Here is a 21,466-nt window from a genome sequence, read left to right as displayed (position 1 = left end):
ACTAGGGAAGGTGTTGGATAGTAGATTAAAACTATTCCCTATCCTAGAGCGCCCCCCAGTGTAATGCGTTGTAATGGTTTTCGTTTTAAAGTCTGCGTTGTAATAGCACTGCTTGCTAAAAGTTGCGTAGTAAAGGTTGTTCCCCATGACAGTCCCTAGTCTCTGCAACTTCTTCCTCTGCTCCTTTCTCGAGTCTCTCCAGCCTCCAGCTTTTCCTTGATGTACACACCCTACGTTCAGTGCGCCTCTGTTTTTCTGCTCCTTACTCAGGTCTACCCTGCCTCCACCTGTTCCCTGAATAATATACAGCCCCTGGTCATTGCATCCCTGTTCCTTTCTCAGGCGTATCCAAACTCCAGCTGTTCCCTAATATATACAGACCCCTGACAACTGCATCTCTTCTCCTCTGTTCCTTTCTTCGGTCTCTCCGGTCTCCAGCTTTTCCCTGAATGATATACAGCCCCTGGTCATTGCATGCCTGTTCCTTTCTTATGTGTATCCAAACTCCAGATGTTCCCTGATGTATACAGCCCTGGTCACTGCATCTCTTCTCCTCTGTTCCTTTCTTCGGTCTCTCCAGTCTCCAGCTTTTCCCTGAATGATATTCAGCCCCTGGTCATTGCATGCCTGTTCCTTTCTTATGTGTATCCAAACTCCAGATGTTCCCTGATGTATACAGCCCTGGTCACTGCATCTCTTTTCCTCTGTTCCTTTCTTCGGTCTCTCTAGTCTCCAGCTTTTCATTGAATGACATAAAGCCCCTGGTCATTGCATCTCTGTTCCTTTCTTATGTGTATCCAAACTCCAGCTTTTCCCTGATATATACAGACCCCTGACAACTGCATCTCTTCTCCTCTGTTCCTTTCTTCGGTCTCTCCAGTCTCCAGCTTTTCCCTGATGCATACAGCTCCTGCTCCCTACACCTTTGTTCCTCTGCTTTTTACTGCAGTGCTTCCAGACTCTCGCTTTTCCTCAATGGCTACAGTCACTGCACCTCTATTTATCATTTCTGTTCTTGAGGCAATGTAGCCTCATTCTTTTCCCTGAAGTCTTTAACCCCTGCATCACTGGTCCCCTGTTCTTTCCCAAAGTTTCTAATATTTCCAGCATCTGTTACCCGTTCCTTTCTCATCTGTCTGAAGTCTCCAGGATTTCCCAGAAGTCTCCTGCACCTGTCCTATTGCCTCATTTCTTCTACTTTTTCAGGTATCTGCAGTCTCTAGCTAATCTCTGAAGTCCCCAGACTCCGCACCTCTGTTTCTCCACTCGTTTTCTTTTGTCTCTGCAATCTCTAGGTTTTTCCTGGAGACCCCAGGACAAGCATGAGGTGGATATAGGACTTTCATCTCTCGGTGATTGTTATGGTCTTAGCTGGAAGACTTTCGTAAATGTTGCTATAGTGGACCATGCAAAGGCAGCACACATGGAGAGAGCATGTTTCAAGGGGTGAACAGATGTTAGAATGTGCTTTTTGTGGTCTTGTTTCTGTATGAATAATAGCTCTGTCTTTATAATGACCCCCAAGGATGAGAGCTCTCTTTATCCTTGTTTGGATGTGTTTTAAGCAGTCCTTGGCTTGCTTATCCACCCCCATGCTTGCTGGAGACTCGGATCGGTATCTTGATGTCACTAGCATCACACTTAAAGTAGTCCACAAAGTAAATAAATGAAATCAGTGCAAATGGCACCATATAAACCTTCAAAGGGGAGGTGACAGTGCAGCCCCTTGTAGATAACTTATTGGAACCTTTGGTGGGGCCACTAGGTAGGATGTTAAGTTGAGCGAGTGAGACCTGATAGCAAAGATATTGGTTTATCAGAATATGGTGGTCAGTAGTGTTGAAAGCCACAGAGAGGTTGAGAAGGATCAGCGGTGATGGTGAAGGGAAGAGAAATTAACTTTCCAAGGTTTATATGGATTGCTTTTTGTCTTTGGAAGGGCAGAACCGCAACTGGAGGTCAATAGAGGAGTTGTTGTTTTCCAGGTGTGATGAGAATTAAATATCAATCACTGACCCAGGTTTCTACATTAGACAAGAAGGAGAGTTGATAGGTGTATAATGGGCCAGTTGCTTGGGGTTGACATTATGCTTCTTGAGTTATCAAAACATGTTATATATATATAGAAGCACCCCAAATTCTGGCACAGGTGTTGATGCGTTTAGTGATAGTGTTAGGGGTGGCTGTTACAGTTTCAATGATTTCTACTTTGGAAGTATTAAGCCTGTGGAACAATGGATCTTGCCAACTTACCAATCTTGGACAGTGCAGCTTCTTGGTTCGGGTAGGATATGGTGGGACAGTAAGGCTCATCTACAGTTGTCTCCAACTGGGGCAAGTCAGTAGATGAGCTATTGACTAAATCCATATTTCTTGGGTCACCCAAAAATGCCATGAGGTTATTGTGAATGTATGACTTTACAAAGCATGCCTTTACAATGCAGTTTTTACATCGTAACATCCTTTACAACCCACACATTTACATTGCATACCACTACAACAAATTGTTTAAAACTACATTTACAGGCACTCTATTACATTGCATTATACCTTTACAACACATACCATGACAACGCCTACCTTTACATTGCATTTAAGGTAAGTGTCGGATTGTGTAGGGGTAAACATTACTATTCTAACTCCAGGGGGTGCAACAGTAGGGTAAGTGTTGGATAGTGTAGGGGTAAAAATTACTGTTCTAACTCCAGGGGGTGCAACAGTAGGGTAAGTGTTGGATAGTGTAGGGGTAAAAATTACTATTCTAACTCCAGGGGGTGCAACAGTAGGGTTAGTGTTAGATAGTTAGGGGTACTATGCGTTGTAATGGTATGCGTTGTAGTGACATGCAATGTAATGGATGCGTTGTAGTGACATGCGTTGTAAAGTATGTTGCGATGTAATGACTGCAGCCCAGGTGATTCCATTTGAGTGATCACTACTTCTTGATAGATCGTAAACATTTCTTTGGTTGAGTTGTGCATAGGGTTCTTTTATATTGATGGATGACATATGTGAACTCACAGTAGTCAGCAAGGCACACAGTAGTCAGCAAGGCACACAGTATAGTCCTCAGAGGTCGAATACAGTGTCTCAACATCCAGACATCTTCAGAGAGCAATTTATTGCAGTTCATTGGTTTTGCTGATCTTGTCTGCCACCTGGTAAAGAGTGGCACACGGTCGAGGGCAAGTGAGAAACTCCTTTCCATTACATGTCACATGTCTGTTAAGTTGCAGAGCTGAAAAGAGTAGCTATTCTTGTGGTTGATGTTTCATTGTAATGCCTGTGCAATGTCCTTGTCTTAGCAGTAAAAAACTATATTTGTAGCACATGAGTGTAAGTTAAGATCCTGGGCTTATAAAAGCAGAGCCACCCTCATTTAAACTCTTATAAATGAGCATCCATCCCATTGTCTACAGTTAGAGGTCCAGCAAAATATTGACTTAACCTCTGTCCCCTGATACAGCCAGTGTTCGGGTCTTAAGTCTTGAATGCTTCAAGAAGAACTGAAGTTAAATGTATTTGTCTCTTAAACAGCCCAAGTCACTGAAATCCAAGCGATTCCTGTGATTTGGAATATGTCCTCCTTTACACAGACAGGCTGCACCACTGTGGCCTCAACATACAGAACACTGACTTTTCTATACTGTAGCTTGTAAATATTATATTATACTTCTGAAACTTCAAGACAACCCACTGTAGCAAGTAACGTTGCAGATTGTAAATATTCCAGTCTAAAAGTGACTCAAGAAAACATAACTGTTTAAATATAATATTGTGGCTTGTTAACGACCAATTTAAACACTGTAACACATAGCTTGAAACTATTGAATCCTTGGATTCTTCAATTGTAGCATGTACGTTTGCTGCTTGATACTTTACCATTGTACGATTTCAATATTTTAGTCTAGTTTTACAGCACATGCAAGTTCCACTAAACATTGCAGCATTGCGGTTTGCTAATATTCCAGTTTTACACTGCAGCCTACTAACACTGTAACATGGAGGCACACATCTTGCTATCATTTCAGTTTAGCATTGCAGCATATTAGTTTATGCGCCTCTCTCAGATATAGGTCCATGGCACTTTAGCTTGTAGACATTCTACTCACCTATCTGAACCTCCTGAGGCGGAAGCCGGGAGCGCGACCTGACGATTTTAAAGCACCAAAACTGTTTGTCTCTTCACTTTTTTACTCTGTGATTTTAAACTTACTCACCATCTGATCCTTGCCCCCCGCACAGCCGACTTAACGCTGCAGCGGCAGGACATCGATCTATTTCACCCTGTGACGCCACTCTGGCGAGCGCCGAGGCCACGCCCCTTTATTGAGGCCACGCCCCCCTCCGCCGCGCATAAATAGGCGCTGATTACTAGCCTCTGCTCAGCCTATCTGAACCTCCTGAGGCGGAAGTCGGGAGCGCGACCTGACGATTTTAAAGCACCAAAACTGTTTGTCTCTTCACTTGTTTACTCTGTGATTTTAAACTTACTCACCATCTGATCCTTGCCCCCCGCACAGCCGACTTAACACTGCAGCGGCAGGACATCGATCTATTTCACCCTGTGACGCCACTCCGGCAAGCGCTGAGGCCATGCCCCTTTATCGAGGCCACGCCCCCCTCCACCTCCTCGCCTACTATAAACCATGTGCTTGTATCGAACGTGCAGCCTAAGGCAAGCCCGTCTGCTCCCGTCCGCGACCGAACGGACCTAGGGCCGAGGCTACCCCACAATGCCCCACCGCTACACTATTCATCGGCGCAACTACATGGACTCCAAGGCCCTTGGCCGATCGACACCTCTGTGAGCAAGAATATTAATAGATTGGGACTAATGGCATCTTCCCCTCCCCCCCACTCCCCTGCCCCAATCCACCCTCTCCCTTCCCCTCCTCCCTCCCGCTCGGATTCCCTTGCAGGAACCAAGCCTACTTCCCTTTCGATTTGCTATCTCAATACTCGTTCTGCAGTCAAGCATTATCACGAACTCTTTGTTCTTCTTGACCTTCATAAACCGGACCTGCTATTCTTGACAGAGATGTGGTTTTGTGACTGCTCTCTCCCCTCCCTATTAGCATCACTTCCTGCCACTTACTACGCTCTCCGCGCCGACCACCCATCTGACAAACCGGGCGGTGGCGTTGCTCTGATTGCCCGCAAAGAAATCCCCTTTCAGACTCTCACTTTTCCTCCTATTGGCACTTCCGATTTCCTAGTTATCCGCTCACTTTCCCTCAGTGTACCCCTCACCTGTCTACTTATGTACCGCCCCCCCCAATCCTCCCAAGTCTTCCTTACTGGGTTTCAAGACCTTGTAGCCACCCTGGCGGTTAACAATTCTTCCATCATGGTGCTAGGTGACTTAAATTTTTGGCCTTCCGACCCAGCCGAATGCTCCACCTCCAAGTAATTTTCCGAGACCTTACGATCTCTCAATTTTATTTCTCACGTCCTCTCCCCTACTCACATCCAAGGTCATATTCTTGACCAGATCTGGTCCCTTCACTGCCCTATTACGTCCCCATCCATTTCCCCCTGCTCCTGGTCTGACCATTCTCTGATCTCCTTTTCTTTACAACTTGGCCTACCCACCAAGCCCTCGCATCCCAAAAATACCTGGGTACGCTCCTGGGGCCGGGTGGATGCAACCTCTATAGCTTCCTCTCTTTCTCTCACCAGCCCAGATTTACTCGGTATGTCTACTTCAGAACAAGCCAACTCTATCAACTCCTGGCTTCTCTCAGGCTGCGATTCCATCGCCCCTCTTAGACGAGTCAACTCCAGACGTACTAACGACTCCAATCGCTGTTTTTTTTTATTTTTTTTAAAACCTTTATTGTGTATCATATGCATACAGATACGGGCCCACAACCATTCTGGCCGGCCTCGAAATCGAGTAATAGCACAAAACACAGGATTGACACAGCCCAGCAGTCTCAGAGACGAAAAGCAGCAACCAGAGCACGACATATGGGAAAGGGGACCGCTGGGTACAGGATAAAGTAGGTTAATTTTAAAAGTTTTTAAATGAGAAGGATCAGGCGCATTCAATCCATCGAAGGCACATAGCGGGCAATGATCACAGCAAATTGTCGACAAAACGAAGGGTGGCAACCGAAAAATCAGCATAAAAAGGCAGGTATCAGGATAATAGCATACATTCACAGTACCCACTGGTCATTGCCCGCCCCATGGACGTGGAACATCTCAACCCGTGTTAGAATAAAACCAACAACAGAAACAATAAGCAGCGCTACACCTAGCCACATGCTGACCCAAGAAAAGAAAAGAAAAGTAAAAAGAACCAAGAAAAGAGGAGAAAAATAAGGCCCATAGAAACGTAAACGAAACAAAAAAAAACCTCCCCCCAACCCCCCACCCTACACGCATGCTGAGGCTACGGCCTACCCCCCCCTAGCAGTGTGTCTGTCGCCCTAAAAACGAAACCCGAAATTTAGATTCAGAAAAAGGGAAAAAAAGAAAAGAAAAGGAGGTAATATAATACCGGAGGAGGGCAAACCCAACAGGCTCCCGGTCTCCCCTACCATTAGCGTAATCGCCACCCCAAAGGAAACAATCAACTACTACAGTATCTTAGTACCATAAAAACGGGGGCGAAACATCACGTAGTGCGCTATTAAGCATGTCGCAGGAACTTGCCAATCCGTATCCCCTCCAGCCCCACAGACATCAAACATTAGCGGAAAACACTTAGCCCTGGCCCTTTTTCGTAAGTCCCCCGTGCCATGTCCACAAAGGAGATGCCGTTTCAGCAGACAAAAGAAGACAAAATGTCCACGCCTGGCCTGGGCGCAACTCGCCAGCACAAAATGGACGCCGCCGGCCACGGACAGAGTCTCCTCCATTATAGACGATCACTCCCAGTTCCAAGTCCGAAAAAGCATACCACCGCAAAGATACAAGGGCGAGGGAGGAGGTGGCAGACATAAGAGGCAACAGTAGCTGAACCAGTGCCTGGGCCATCAGCGGTGCTGTAGCGGACGGGGACAAAGTCAAATGATGGGAAAGGCGACCCCCATAACAATTGAAACATGTAGGCAGTCCGTCCCAGACACCCACACTATCCAGGATCGTGCATTCCCCTCCGCATCCAAGCAAAACCACAGGATCCTCCTCAAACGTAGGTGGGGGCAATTCCTCGCAAAACTGGAGAGCATCCGAACGCAGTTTCCCCAGTGTGACCGCAATATCGTCAAGCCTTTCACCAAGCGCCCGGCAGCCATCACTCCAAGCAGACTGAGAGTCATTCAGGGCGGCAAGGATGTCGCTTTAGGATAGCACAGGCTGGAGCCCCCACATCGAAGAGTCACTCGGTGCCGCACACTCGACCTCACGTAGCACCTCAGTGGACAAGGGGTAATACCCCATCTCGTGCAGGCACCCGTCGGGCGCTCCCAGCTGGAAAGGAGAACAAAGGCTGGGTGGGGAGAAGACCGGTCCAGGCAGACTGCTGCTGGAGTATCGAGGGCTTCCAAAACGTGGATCCAGACAGCAATCAGCGGCAGTGGCCATCTCTGTTCCGAACCAACCACAGGCTGAAATACGGGAGCGTCCAGTGATAACCGGGCAGGGCAGTAAACAAAGCCGAAAGGCTCACCTCCCGGACTCCGCAGCCAAGATCAATTCCACCAAGCCACCAAGCCCAGGGCGCACTCAAGCCGCACCATATGACAGCCGGGGCACCCTCAGGGAGGACCGCTCTGGAGCCGCTGCTTCCCGGTGGGCTGACTCCGCCCAGGTTCTGCTGGCCGCCGCCAATGAGTCAGTGCCCGGCCATGTTTGGCAGCCTAGGGCTCGGCACAGGGTCGTGTAAGGCAGTCGGTAAACTCCACCAATATGTCCGTCTGCGAGGCCGGTAGAGACATCGGAATCGCGCATTCAGCATCCGCGCGCCTTCACCTTCGCCCCGCTACCATTTAATGCCAAAATCGTGTGCAGGATCGTCTTGCGGGGCTCAAAGGCATACGGAGCCGGGAGCTTACACGTCCGTGTCGATCGCCATCTTGGCTCCTCCTCCCAATCGCTGGTTTAATGACGAACTGAGGGTGCTAAAACGTACAGTCCGTCACGCTGAACGAGCCTGGAGACGACAATACTGTCCTATCCTCAAAGCCCGGTTCACTTCCCTTCTATCGCAATATAAAAAAACTATTTTGACCACCAAAACAAACTACTTCTCCTCGAAAATCTTAGCCGCTGAGAACCAGCCTAGAGAAATTTTCAGTATCATTCATAAACTCGCCTACTCCGACAGAACTACCCTCAAACCTCCTCCGTCACAATCTTTATGTGATTCTCTGAATTCGGATTTTCTGGATAAAATCGCAAAAATTAAAGCCAACATCCCCCCCCCCCCCTCTCCTTCATTCCTCAATCCCTCCGGCCCTCCTCCAGAGGCTCGTTTCGAATCTTTCCCTCTCCTAATGGAAGAGTCCTTTCTTTCCCTTCTCTCGTTGGTAAATCAGGCTCCCCATTGGACCCGTGCCCTGCCCACATTCTCAAGCTCATCTTCACGATCTACCCACTACCCCCGATCACCTTTCTTAACAGCTCCCTGTCCCAGGGCGTTGTCACTCCAACTCTCAAAAAAGCTATAATTCTTCCGATTCTTAAAAAACCTGGTGCCGACCCCTCCGCTCTCGTCAACTATCGCCCCATTTCTCTACCTCCCTTCTTGGGGAAAGTACTGGAGCGACACGTGACCAGAGCACTTACCATCCACGTGGAAGCAACCCGAGCCTTAGCCCCTCGTCAGGCCGGTTTCCGCCCAGCTCACTCGACTGAGTCAGTAGTGTTATCAGTGCTTGACAACCTCAGAGAAGGTTTGGACACCAACCTCCCGCAGGCCCTGGTCCTCCTCGACCTCTCCGCCGCTTTTGACACGGTGGACCATTCCATCTTACTTTCTCGTGTCAGAGCGGCAGGAGTCGGCGGCTCGGCTTTGGTCTGGTTGTCCTCCTTTCTAAGAGACCGCACCCAAGCTGTGCATCTGGGCGACTTTTCGGCTGAACCTCGGAAGGTCCCATGTGGGGTCCCCCAGGGCTCCTTTCTCTCCCCACTACTTTTCAATCTCTACATAGCTCCCCTCATTTTTGCTCTTCAGCAAATGGAGGTCTCCGTATACAATTATGCGGATGACCTCCAGCTCATATTCTCTCTATCTCAAACTTCTGACTCTAAGTCTAACTTCCAATCTATCATGATCTTCATCCGGGACTGGATGAACCACAACCACCTGAAACTAAACCCTAATAAAACAGAGCTGGTTTTGACAGGTGGTTGCTCCAGTCCCTGGTCCCCTCTCTTCTGGCCCCCCTCTCTTGGTTCCCCTCCGTCCCCCGCCTCCTCCGTCAAAACACTTGGTATCAAGCTTAACGATCAACTCACCATGCACTCCCAGGTGAGCTCGGTGGTTTCCTCCTCCTTTCTTGCACTCCGCAGTATCCGCAAGGTCTCTCGCTTCTTTTCCTTCTCTGCCCTCAAATTAATCATACTAGCAATGGTCGTCTCTCGTCTGGACTACGGCAACACCCTTTACCTCGGTGTGCCTGCCTACAACGTAGGACGACTGCAACTAGTTCAAAACCAAGCCGCCCGTCTTGTCCACAATCTAGCTAAATTTCATCACGTCACTCCCCTCCTAAAATCCCTGCACTGGCTCCCCATCCGCGAACGCTCCCAGTTCAAGGTGGGCTGCATTACTTTCCAGGCTAAACTGGGCCTTGCCCCAGCATTTATCTCCTCGGAGATCAAAGCCTATGCCCCCACAAGGAAACTGCGCTCTTCCTCTCAACATCTGTTGGTAGTGCCCCGCTTTCGCCGAAAAAAATGGGGAGGCTCAAAATTCTCCACTCTGGCCCCCACTTTTTGGAATTCCCTTCCTGCCCCCCTCAGAGCCACCTCCCAATATTCTCTCTTTAGAAAGGCACTAAAAACCTTCCTGTTTTTACAAGCCTTTCCTCAATAATTCTTTCCCATGGCCACCTTCCGCCCGCCCCCTGAGGATCAGTAAACTGTTAGCGCCAAGAAACCGCAAGGTGTACGCGCGCTTTAGAAATATTTTTAAATTCAAATTCAAATACTCAGATTTTGAGTAGTGCGTGGCACGGTTCGGGGGCAGGGCTAACGGGATGTTGGGTAAGATGGGGGTAGCAAGTGTAAAAAATGAAAAGACATTTTTTAGCTTCTGGACTCTTCCTCGCTGCGTCTGTAACAATGCCAGAAGTGAACCTGATCTAATGCTGCCTATGCTCCAGGATTCCATCATGGTGCTACCCTAAGATCAGAGATACAGTGAGATGTGTTGATACAACACCATGTGCCGGAGTCACAATAGTAAACTTACACTTTTGTGTAAGTTTAAGTTTTTTGGTTATTCACAAACTACAAGTTAATAGTAAGTTTACGAATGTGGAGACTCTGCCGTCAGTGCGGAGAACTCTGCACATAGAAAGGTAGGACAGACCTATCTGTTGATGTCTGGAGCTCTCCGCTCCATCAGTGTAATGAGGAATGCAGTGAACTAAAGTAAGTAGTAGACAGTAGCGGCTGCTACGGGGCAGTAGTGGTGGGCAGGGAGGGCGATTAAAAGAAAAAAAACAAAGAAAAGGAAAAAAGAAATATTTACTTACCTTCCGGCCGCCGCCTCTCCTCTGTCCTCTTCAGTCGATGCAGGAACCAGGAAGCACACAGGCTCCCAGACTCCCCATAGCCAATCACAACGCTGGTGTCACTAGCATGACAGCAGTGTTGTGATTGGTCTGAGTGACCTGGTTCAGAGCTCAGACAGGGAGTGGGAGGTTGTGCATTTTCTTCACCTGGCTGTGCAATACAGCTGGGTGGAGAAATGCTAAGTGTGTATGACTGTTTGTCTGACCCAAGACAGCTGGCCAAACTGCCATGCGTACTTAGAAAGTGCTCACCACTCCTCCCCCTGCTCTGTGGGCAGTTCAGCCCTGCCTGCACCTAAACTGGTATTATTATCATTTTATTTTTCCTGTGGGGCAACGCTCCTCCCCCGTAGCAGAGGATCCGCTGCTGGTACTAGGTGCCTATTTACAAAGGGACACTTAAACCTAAACGTAAGTTTACAACCAAATTTACCTTACTTACATCTGTCAGCATTGTTCAAATTGATTTCTGGCAGGTGTAAGTCCATTTTCGAGTGCAGAGTTTTCTGCACCCAAAAGCCCACTCTTGGGGTTGGAATAAGGGCATTTCTGGGCAAGGTGTGGTTCGTCTTATAACACTTAGGTCTGTTGCCATTCACAAACTCCTGCCATTCCCATTTCCAGACTTGTAAGGGTTGGATTTTTACTCCAGCATAGTTTTGTGTAAATTCTCTTTTCAAGGTGGGAAGCAGATAGAGATACCATAGATTTGGAGGGGATTTATAGGAGGAGGCTTCTCCACAAGGGCAAATATTTTCCACAGAGACAAAAAGAAACAAACAAATGTGCATTTGCAGAAGAGATCCACTTTCGCCTGTGCGAAGTTCTCTGATACGATGACTAGGCCTTGGCGGAGTTTTTAACTCTGTGAAGTGACTAAAAAAACTTTGCTGTGCTACGCGGAGTTCTGCGAGCGGCGGAGTGTGTTTGGTCACGCCGTTCGTGTTGGTTTTCAGTGCCGGGTGTTTGTCCCGTGCTTTAAAATCAGCGCGATCTGCACCACACAAGAGGGTGCTACTTCATTGTTTGTGCTCGAGTAGATTTTCTACTCGAGCGGGAGCTTTCTCGACACGAACAGAAGGTTTTGTAATGCGAGTGCTCGCAACCGCCCACATTGAGAAATCTTGTCTGGAGGTGGATTTTCCTCGCTTGCCAACTTGACGTTGGCAGTAAACTCTGCAAACTCCGCGAATGGAGAGGAGTTCACACCCCAGGCCTAATGATGACCACAGTAAAGTAGAAATCAAGAGCGTCGTTTGGTCAGTAAGATTGTGGGTGTGTGAGCTTTAGATTCTCCAATAATCACGCTGGCACATAATGTTAAAATACATTATATGATAAGCGGGGAACATGAGAGGGGTTAAGGGGCAATGGAAAGGGAGACAACTGCAGATTGGTAGGGGTACTAAGTGAGAGAAAACACAATATTTTGTAAAATAACCAACATTATTGAGGACTTTCAAAGCAGAGAGGGAGAGAGTGTGTGTGCGTTTTTCTTTGTGTTTATGTAAAAATAACTTGTCAAATCCAACAGACACCTCACCACACCTGAATGAAAGCATCTGTACCCAACCATTTACCAGAACATACATTTATTAGGGGGGTGTAACACCACAAACACTCCCTCTGAAGCTACACCCCTGGTAAGAATGGAATCCCAATTTGAAAATCACATACATTTCTGGATGGAAACCTGGCGTAGCTGCCTGTGTTGGGATCCCTGAAGATTTTTGGGATTCCAAAAGTAGTACAATCAAAATTTGTATGTAGATCTAAATTTCCAAGTGTAGATGTACTACTTTTTTTGTGAATGGATTGCCTTTTGTATTATGAGATCAGGGGCGAAGCCCTGGCAAACACATGCTCAAATTAAGCATAAAATACGCCAAACATACAAAAAATGATCATAGTATGGCATGCAATACCAGACACCATATGCCTCAGACAAGCACACGCACACACCATAACACTTTAACACGCACAATTTATATCATGACATAAACACACACGTCCACAGACACACTTACATATCTTCACACACACAACACCTAGATGCAGACCTATTGCATCTCACACAATCAACCAGTACAAACACTCACATACACTAACACATCCTGACACACACATCGTACCTGTACAAACGTCATCATACAAATACGTGAATTTACTGTCTTTAACACACACCACACACACACACCAACACTCAACTGCACACAACATAAAAGGCCCCCCGCATGAACATTATAACACATACCATTGCAATCCTATACCCATCACATATCACAAACACTGTGTTATAACACACAGACATGCACATCACAGCAGAAACTCACAAGATCACACAAATACACCATCACCCACCGCATACAGGTTTACACACACACTTCAGTTTGACCTCCCACACACAAAAACACAGGCGGCGGCTGGCATGACTCCAGGGTAGGGGAGCGGGGGGTCGCGCAGGCGGGGGTTTAGTTTCAAATAAATGTAAAAAAAATTGTAACTTACGTTCACAGCCCAGTCCGGTCCCGCATCGTCCTGCGTCCTCTCCTCCACACAGGAAGCAGGCAGCCTCCCTCTGGTCCCCTGAGCCAATCACAACACTGCAATGGCAATGTGATTGTGATTGGCTGGGACGCCGACCGCACAGGCATCTATGGGGAGGCCATTTTCTCCATGTAGGCTGTCTACATGGAGAAAAGGGCAGAGTACGTATGACTGGTTTGGTCGGCCCTGTCATCGCCCACAACAGTGGGCAAGCCACTCCTCCGCTTCCCTAGAGCAGGACCGCCCGCCCGCCCCCAACCAAACCCTTCTGCTTTCTCGCAGTGCGAGAAGCAAAAACATAAAATGGTATTTGTAATACCATTTTATGTTTCTGCTTCTCGCACTGTGAGAAAGCAGTGGGGCAACACTCCTCTGCCCCTGTAAAAACATAAAAACATACATCATATACAAATAATTTTACAGCAGTGCACTTGATCACAATAGCACATACTATGTTATACAAATGCATACAAACATTAAAAAGGATTTGCCTAGGGTGTATATTATCTACTGTTGTAAAATAAAGTGAAAGCGCTGTGCGTGCTGTGCAACTATAATTTATTACATCATTATTATTTTAAAACATGTATACATACATAAATATCCATACAACCACACATTTCATGTTAAAACAGAAGACCATATTTAAAATGACCCAACCACATCTAATTGCTCTTTTGATTTTTCGACTCTTTCTTGTGGCTGATCAATCATCATTTAACATAGAATAAATCAACAATACCCATGTTATTCACATGATGTGTCAGTGACTATCTGGGACTCTTTTCCCCTCTCGCTTTGTATGATTGAAATAGAAATTGCTTATTTATTCGTTGTAGAACGATGAGGCAGACACTGAGTACAGTCAGCGTCATATATTAAATATGTTTATCTGTGACTTAATAAGGTATAAGGAACAATTACCCTAGTCCAACCCCCCTGCCATGAAAATTAATACCCAACAGGTAATGGGTCCATGACGTACCCAGCAGCTTAGCCCCAAAAGTGCTGACATCATTGCAATGAGCACAGCCTGATGTTCGAAAAAATAGAAGCAAAAAAACAACCTTTTAATGTAACAGCAGGTGCTTTCCACCCTAAACCAACTAAAGAACTGTGATGGACGTGGATTTTGAAGACCTAATCTGTAGTGATCAGAGTAATCTGTTAACTTCTGTTCAGGGCTCGAGTCGGGGGTACCACGCGGGTGTAGGCAGTCCCCCCACTTATTCTACCAGGTGGACGCCGTCCCCCTTGCCAAACAGCTGGACTTCACTCTTTGGCCTCTCTAGGATGAGATCGGAGCTCACAGCACGCTGCTCACGCGCTGACTTCTCAAATGCAATCGTATCTAAGGGGTGAGCGAGGGGAGGCAATGAGCCCAATGGTGCAAGCCAGCTTTCGTGACGTCACTTCCTGTCGTGACGTCACTTCCGGTGATAGCGTCCACCCCACTTCTTTTTTTAGGTCGTGCTGGCGTTGGAGCACGAAGCGCTCCCGCCAGCGAGTTCTATAGTCGCGTGTTCACTGGCAAGGGAGTCTAGAGCTGTGCACGAGCCGCTACTGGCCTGTGCACGAGCCGACTCAGCTCTGTGGACGCGCACGTCTCCGGAAGACGTGCTGCGCCCGAGCCGCCTCCCGCTTGTTCTTTCAGCAAATATTCTCGGAGCCGTAGGGCAAAGTTACCTAACAGCACAACAGGTAGGCTTTTTACATTTATGAAGACAGTATGATAGGCCTCGTACACACACCTCCCCTTCCAGTGCCATACTAAATCAATCTAGCAGTGTACCCTAGGTATTGTTGGGTACAGAGTATTTGAGATCTTGCTGTTGGCTATGGGCTATTAACGATGAAAGTATTCTCAAGCTTTGTCTGCGCAATTACATATTTTGTGATGATCATCGTGATTTCCTGTTTGGGTTTTTCGGATCCAAGAGAGGTGTTAACAGTCGATAAAGTTGATGTTTATAAAACTGTAATAAAGCGTCCTGTCTCTTTTTTGTGTTAAGCTTTTTTTTGTTTTCTACACGTAGTATATATATATATCTATATATATATAGTCCAGGGCAGACAACCAAAGGAAGAAAATAATTTCGCGAAAGGCGTGTATTGTATTGTAGCTGAATGTATATAGTGCTTCTTACCTCTGAGGAAGTGCACTAGAAGACGGGTAAGCACACTTACAGAGTGCAGTTTCAGAGTGCAGTTTCAGAGTGCAGAGAGTGCAGATTGAAAGTGCAGATTGAGAGTGCAGATTGAGAGTGCAGATTGTGAGTGCAGATTGTGAGTGCAGATTGTGAGTGCAGATTGTGAGTGCAGATTTTGAGTGCAGATTTTGAGTGCAGAGTGCAGATTCAGAGTGCAGAGTGCAGATTCAGAGTGCAGATTGTGAGTGCAGAGTGCAGATTGTGAGTGCAGATTGTGAGTGCAGATTGTGAGTGCAGATTGAGAGTGCAGATTGAGAGTGCAGATTGTGAGTGCAGATTGTGAGTGCAGATTGTGAGTGCAGATTGTGAGTGCAGATTTTGAGTGCAGAGTGCAGATTCAGAGTGCAGATTGTGAGTGCAGATTGTGAGTGCAGATTGTGAGTGCAGATTGTGAGTGCAGATTGAGAGTGCAGATTGAGAGTGCAGATTGTGAGTGCAGATTGTGAGTGCAGATTGTGAGTGCAGATTGTGAGTGCAGATTTTGAGTGCAGAGTGCAGATTCAGAGTGCAGATTGTGAGTGCAGAGTGCAGATTGTGAGTGCAGATTGTGAGTGCAGATTCAGAGTGCAGATTCAGAGTGCAGATTCAGAGTGCAGATTCAGAGTGCAGATTCAGAGTGCAGATTGTGAGTGCAGGTTGTGAGTGCAGGTTGTGAGTGCAGATTCAGAGTGCAGATTCAGAGTGCAGATTCAGAGTGCAGATTCAGAGTGCAGATTCAGAGTGCAGATTGTGAGTGCAGATTGTGAGTGCAGATTGTGAGTGCAGATTGTAAGTGCAGATTGTAAGTGCAGATTGTGAGTGCAGATTGTGAGTGCAGATTGTGAGTGCAGATTCAGAGTGCAGATTGTGAGTGCAGATTCAGAGTGCAGATTCAGAGTGCAGATTCAGAGTGCAGATTCAGAGTGCAGATTCAGAGTGCAGATTGTGAGTGCAGATTGTGAGTGCAGATTGTGAGTGCAGAGTGCAGATTCAGAGTGCAGATTCAGAGTGCAGATTCAGAGTGCAGATTGTGAGTGCAGATTATGAGTGCAGATTGTGAGTGCAGATTGTGAGTGCAGATTGTGAGTGCAGATTCAGAGTGCAGATTCAGAGTGCAGATTCAGAGTGCAAATCAGAGTGCAGATTGTGAGTGCAGATTGTGAGTGCAGATTGTAAGTGCAGATTGTGAGTTCAGATTGTGAGTGCAGATTCAGAGTGCAGATTGTGAGTGCAGAGTGCAGATTCAGAGTGCAGATTGTGAGTGCAGATTGTAAGTGCAGATTCAGAGTGCAGATTCAGAGTGCAGATTGTGAGTGCAGATTCAGAGTGCAGATTCAGAGTACAGATTCAGAGTGCAGATTCAGAGTGCAGATTCAGAGTGCAGATTCAGAGAGCAGATTCAGAGTGCAGGTTGTGAGTGCAGAGTGCAGATTCAGAGTGCAGATTCAGAGTGCAGAGTGCAGATTCAGAGTGCAGATTGTGAGTGCAGATTCAGAGTGCAGATTCAGAGTGCAGATTCAGAGTGCAGATTGTGAGTGCAGATTGTGAGTGCAGAGTGCAGATTCAGAGTGCAGATTCAGAGTGCAGATTCAGAGTGCAGATTGTGAGTACAGATTGTGAGTGCAGATTGTGAGTGCAGATTGTGAGTGCAGATTGTGAGTGCAGATTCAGAGTGCAGATTCAGAGTGCAGATTCAGAGTGCAGATTCAGAGTGCAGATTGTGAGTGCAGATTGTGAGTGCAGAGTGCAGATTCAGAGTGCAGATTGTGAGTGCAGATTGTGAGTGTAGATTCAGAGTGCAGATTCAGAGTGCAGATTCAGAGTGCAGATTCAGAGTGCAGATTCAGAGTGCAGATTGTGAGTGCAGATTGTGAGTGCAGATTGTGAGTGCAGATTGTGAGTGCAGAGTGCAGATTCAGAGTGCAGATTCAGAGTGCAGATTCAGAGTGCAGATTGTGAGTGCAGATTGTGAGTGCAGATTGTGAGTGCAGATTCAGAGTGCAGATTCAGAGTGCAGATTCGGAGTGCAGATTCGGAGTGCAGATTGTGAGTGCAGATTGTGAGTGCAGATTGTGAGTGCAGATTCAGAGTGCAGATTCAGAGTGCAGATTCAGAGTGCAGATTGTGAGTGCAGATTGTGAGTGCAGATTGTGAGTGTAGATTCAGAGTGCAGATTCAGAGTGCAGATTGTGAGTGCAGATTCAGAGTGCAGATTCAGAGTGCAGATTCAGAGTGCAGATTCAGAGTGCAGTTAAAATGTTGCTAGGCTAGGGCTTTAAAGACACCCCAAACGTGGAAAAGACTGCTGTTTTTCTTTGGTTTTGTCCAATCTTGTCCAGACGGTCACGCCTAGTATTTGTTTGCAACTATCTTTTCTCCTAAAACATTAATATGCAGGATTGCTGAGGGGTCTCCCCTGTCAGTCCTCGTGGTTGTTTTTTGTGAAGCCCCTGCAAGAAATGGCCATAAAACAATTGGCTGTTTCAGTTGTCTAGAAACACCACAGATTCTGCTTGACCTGGGCGTGCTCCATGACTTGCAAGTGGAACTTCACAGACAACTACATAAAAAAAAAGCATTTGCAATGCAATAGGTCTCGCATTTGCGAGAGTTTAACCTATTGGCATTGTAAATGACAATGCCTTTTATTTATGTTTTAAAAACCAACACATAAATAAAAGACATTGCCATTTACAATGCCAATAGCTCAAACTCTAACAACTGCGAGACCTATTGCATTGTAAATGCTTGTTAGGACTTGTGCCCTGCTTCTGTTGCTTGAGCTGAAGAATCATGAGAGGTGGTGGAAATACGGGTTGTGTTAAACTAAGACCTGTCTGTAATCCAGATGGTGTTTTTGTATACAGACTGGTTGCGATCTGGGCTGCGTTTTTCAATGTGATTAATGTACGATTGAGTTACATCTCAAAATGTCAATTTTTTTAGGAGGACCGAAAAAATCCTGTCTTGTTAATACATACGAGGCAGGAGGCATTTTGCGCCCCCTAGGAGTAGGTGCAGGAAGGGATTCCTGCAGGTGACACAAACTTCCGTCCTTACGTTCTCATTCATTCCAACAGATTTTGAAAACAAATTAACACAAAGTCAGCATGAAGGGAACGATACGGGGGCGGGGGGATGGAGCTGTCAGCCACCTTCACAAAATGCAAGCTGAACCACAGAACTGATTCTACTTTGGCAACTCAGATAGGGCTCCATTTGTGGTGTCAGAAACTGATCAGTGGTTGTAGTCACCAACCAGTGGTACATTTCATTGTGAATCACAGTGAAGAGGGGAAGCCTTTTTTTGCACCGCTCCCCCCTTTGTTCTGATTCAGAACGAGTCGCAAAGTGCATGTTGAAAGTCAGAAAGACTTTTCTCACTCATAAAGTCCCTTCAGTACATTGCAACTCATTAATTTACGATTGCAAAACCTGTGACTTTATAAAACACAGGATTTGAGAGTGCAAAGGTATTTTGTACATCAAACCCTAAGTTCTAGGTTAGGTCAAGGATAATTGTAGGCTGGAGATGGTTTGCGCCAGTAATTGTGGATTCTATGGAACGTACACATTCCTGGGTACTGTGAGAAGGTCTCCATTAGCATTGGTTGTTGGGTGGAGAATCTGCCTGGATTTTCGTGGCATACCAGAAATGAGGAATAACTGTGGTGCCCAGGTATAGAGGTTAAGGTTACTAGATGATTTCATGACAACAGCCACACCATGTTCCAGTTCTACGTTTCCTGTACCCACCAAAATCATTATGGGACGTCTGCTTCAACTCTTTGAATAATTTGGCCAACATTTCTATAGTAAAAAAGGTGCAAGTCATGCACAGATTGAGAAGATGTGAGGTGTCATCAGTAGTGCAGCATAAGAAAAAGTAAGGGACCTCCCCCTGGGAGTGAAAGTTGAGGAGCTCAAGTATGAACCACTCCTGGTTTGATATTGTTTCTTTGAACTCCTAAGAGCACATGACATCCAGAGTTCTGGCTCCTCCCCTGTGCCAGCCCTTCCAGGAGATGTTTCACTCTCTGAACTGTCTGCTCCATTAATTGTATTCTTCTTCTTTCCTGCAGGTTGTTTGACTTGGAACCGGACCTTGTCCCGCTCTTTAAGTACAATGGGCAGTGCTTCTCGAGCCCTCAAGAATGCCTAGCATCGACAGACTTCCTTGACCACATCAGGAAGGTGAGAATGTGGGATAACTATTGTTTGGCTCTGTGTGTGAGTGAAAGGCAAGGCCTGAGCAATTCAGTGCTTAATTTATATCAATGGTTGCTCGTGTTGGGCACCAGCACAAATTTTTAGGAATTGACTTTCACATATCTATGATATATTTTTGTGCCAAATCAGTCCTCGTGTGAATTTTTGTTATGAGGATGCATTTAAACTAGGGGTGGGTGGAATGTTTCATCCACTCGCGGAATTAGAGGAATTTGGCAACTCTGAGTTACTCTTGTAACACAGAGCTGTGCCGAAATTCCTCCAATTGCGGGTGGCGGAATTTTTTCACCCCGAGGTTCCAGAAATGCAAGCGAGATTTGGAATCCCCTGGCACCATTTTTTAATGCGAGTGGTCAAGATCAGAAGGTTGCGTCTCGAGTAGATTTGCTTCCACTCACGTAGATTTTCTACTCAAGTGGCACCAAAGATAACTCGAATGGCAGTGAGCTCTTGGTGCCATTTGCGTTGATTTTTAAACACTGCTCATGCTACTGACGCTAAATTGCAGCATGCATATTTCCAATCATTGACAGAACACTGTGGAATATGTTCCACCCACTCCTAACTCAAACGACACCACAGTGAACAAAAGACTATCGCATTCTGTTGTTCCTGTGCCTTTGTGAACATTTATTCCTGCAAATGGTAAAACATTTGTGGTACATTTTTTACCATGAATAGTGCATAATTACGTGAAGTGGTATAATGGTGCAATTTTAGGAATTTCGCATAATGTGAAGCACATGAAATATGCTGGTGTGACTTAAATTTTGTCCAGGCCTATTTTTTATCCTTAAACATTTGCCTGTGAGAAACAGAGAGAAAGGTAGAAAAGAGAGAGAAAAGAAGGAATAGAAAACAGTGACAGAGATTAATCGAGAAAGAAATAGAGCCAGCAAGAATGAGATACAGAAAGGGAAGTACAGAGTGGTGGAAGAAAGAGGCATGATGTGGAATCAAAACTAAGCAGTCTTGTTCTCAGGCAAGATCTTCACGGAGCAGGGCCAGCAGAGGGCTCTTAAGAAAAGCTTTTGGACACTGCATTTATGTTTTATACTACTTAAGCACCGCAGCCACCACTGTAGAATGACAGTCCCTCATCTCTGGGTTTAATGTAGCTTCTTCTCATCTTACCGGGTGTTGTTGGGCTGTAGCTGTGAGAGCTTACAGACTATCTCACCCACTGGAACTGGTGTTCTCAGATAAAAGTAGATGAAATAGCAGCATGTAAACTGCATAGTAACTTGTTGCTTTTGGTCATTCTCTATAGCTGAAATCTCAACTGGGCTCTTACTTGCAGTCCTTCTTCCAGTCCTGTGGTTTCTAGCATAAGGAGTTAAATCCGCTTTCCTAGCAGCCATGTGGGTGTAATCTCCTCTTTGTAAGCAACACTGTTGAAGGAAACTACAGGATTCAGCTTATGGTTAGTGTCTGCAAATGTATTTGATAAAAACTGTGATTCACAGGAAAACCGAGCAGGTGGTCCCCCATCATCAGTGCAGGAGTGAAGATCTCTGCGGTCAGGCAGCCCACACATTTCTACCAAAATTCATACATTTTCAGAATCAGTCACATGTGAATGTGAGAAACCAAAATCAGGCAACCTTGAAAACTATTGGCTTCATTGACGTAGGGGCATATGCACAAGAAAATGGCCGCAGTGCGGCGTTGCGGCACATTTTGCAGCGCCACGCTGCGTCATTTAAAAAACTCAGGGTTGTGCCGTATTTACCCCTGTGTTTTCCCTTGCTCTGGCACTAAAAATAGTTGCCTAGCACCAACACAGAAACCCTTGAGACGCAGTGT

At 46.2% G+C, this 21,466-nt stretch overlaps 1 protein-coding gene across 2 annotated transcripts in view; it reads left to right on the top strand.

Moving 5' to 3' along the window:
- NGB (neuroglobin) overlaps positions 1 to 21,466 on the top strand; it is a 74,903-nt gene that overhangs the window by 36,830 nt on the left and 16,607 nt on the right. For both annotated transcript variants that reach the window (XM_078659959.1, XM_078659960.1), the window contains exon 3: positions 19,513 to 19,624. In XM_078659959.1, coding sequence (XP_078516085.1) covers positions 19,513 to 19,624 — 112 coding nt within the window. The remainder of the gene's footprint in view (positions 1 to 19,512; positions 19,625 to 21,466) is intronic.

Source organism: Lissotriton helveticus, chromosome 9 (genome assembly GCF_964261635.1).
Source record: "Lissotriton helveticus chromosome 9, aLisHel1.1, whole genome shotgun sequence".
Taxonomy (NCBI): domain Eukaryota; kingdom Metazoa; phylum Chordata; class Amphibia; order Caudata; family Salamandridae; genus Lissotriton; species Lissotriton helveticus.
This window is presented reverse-complemented; position numbering and strand designations above follow the sequence as displayed.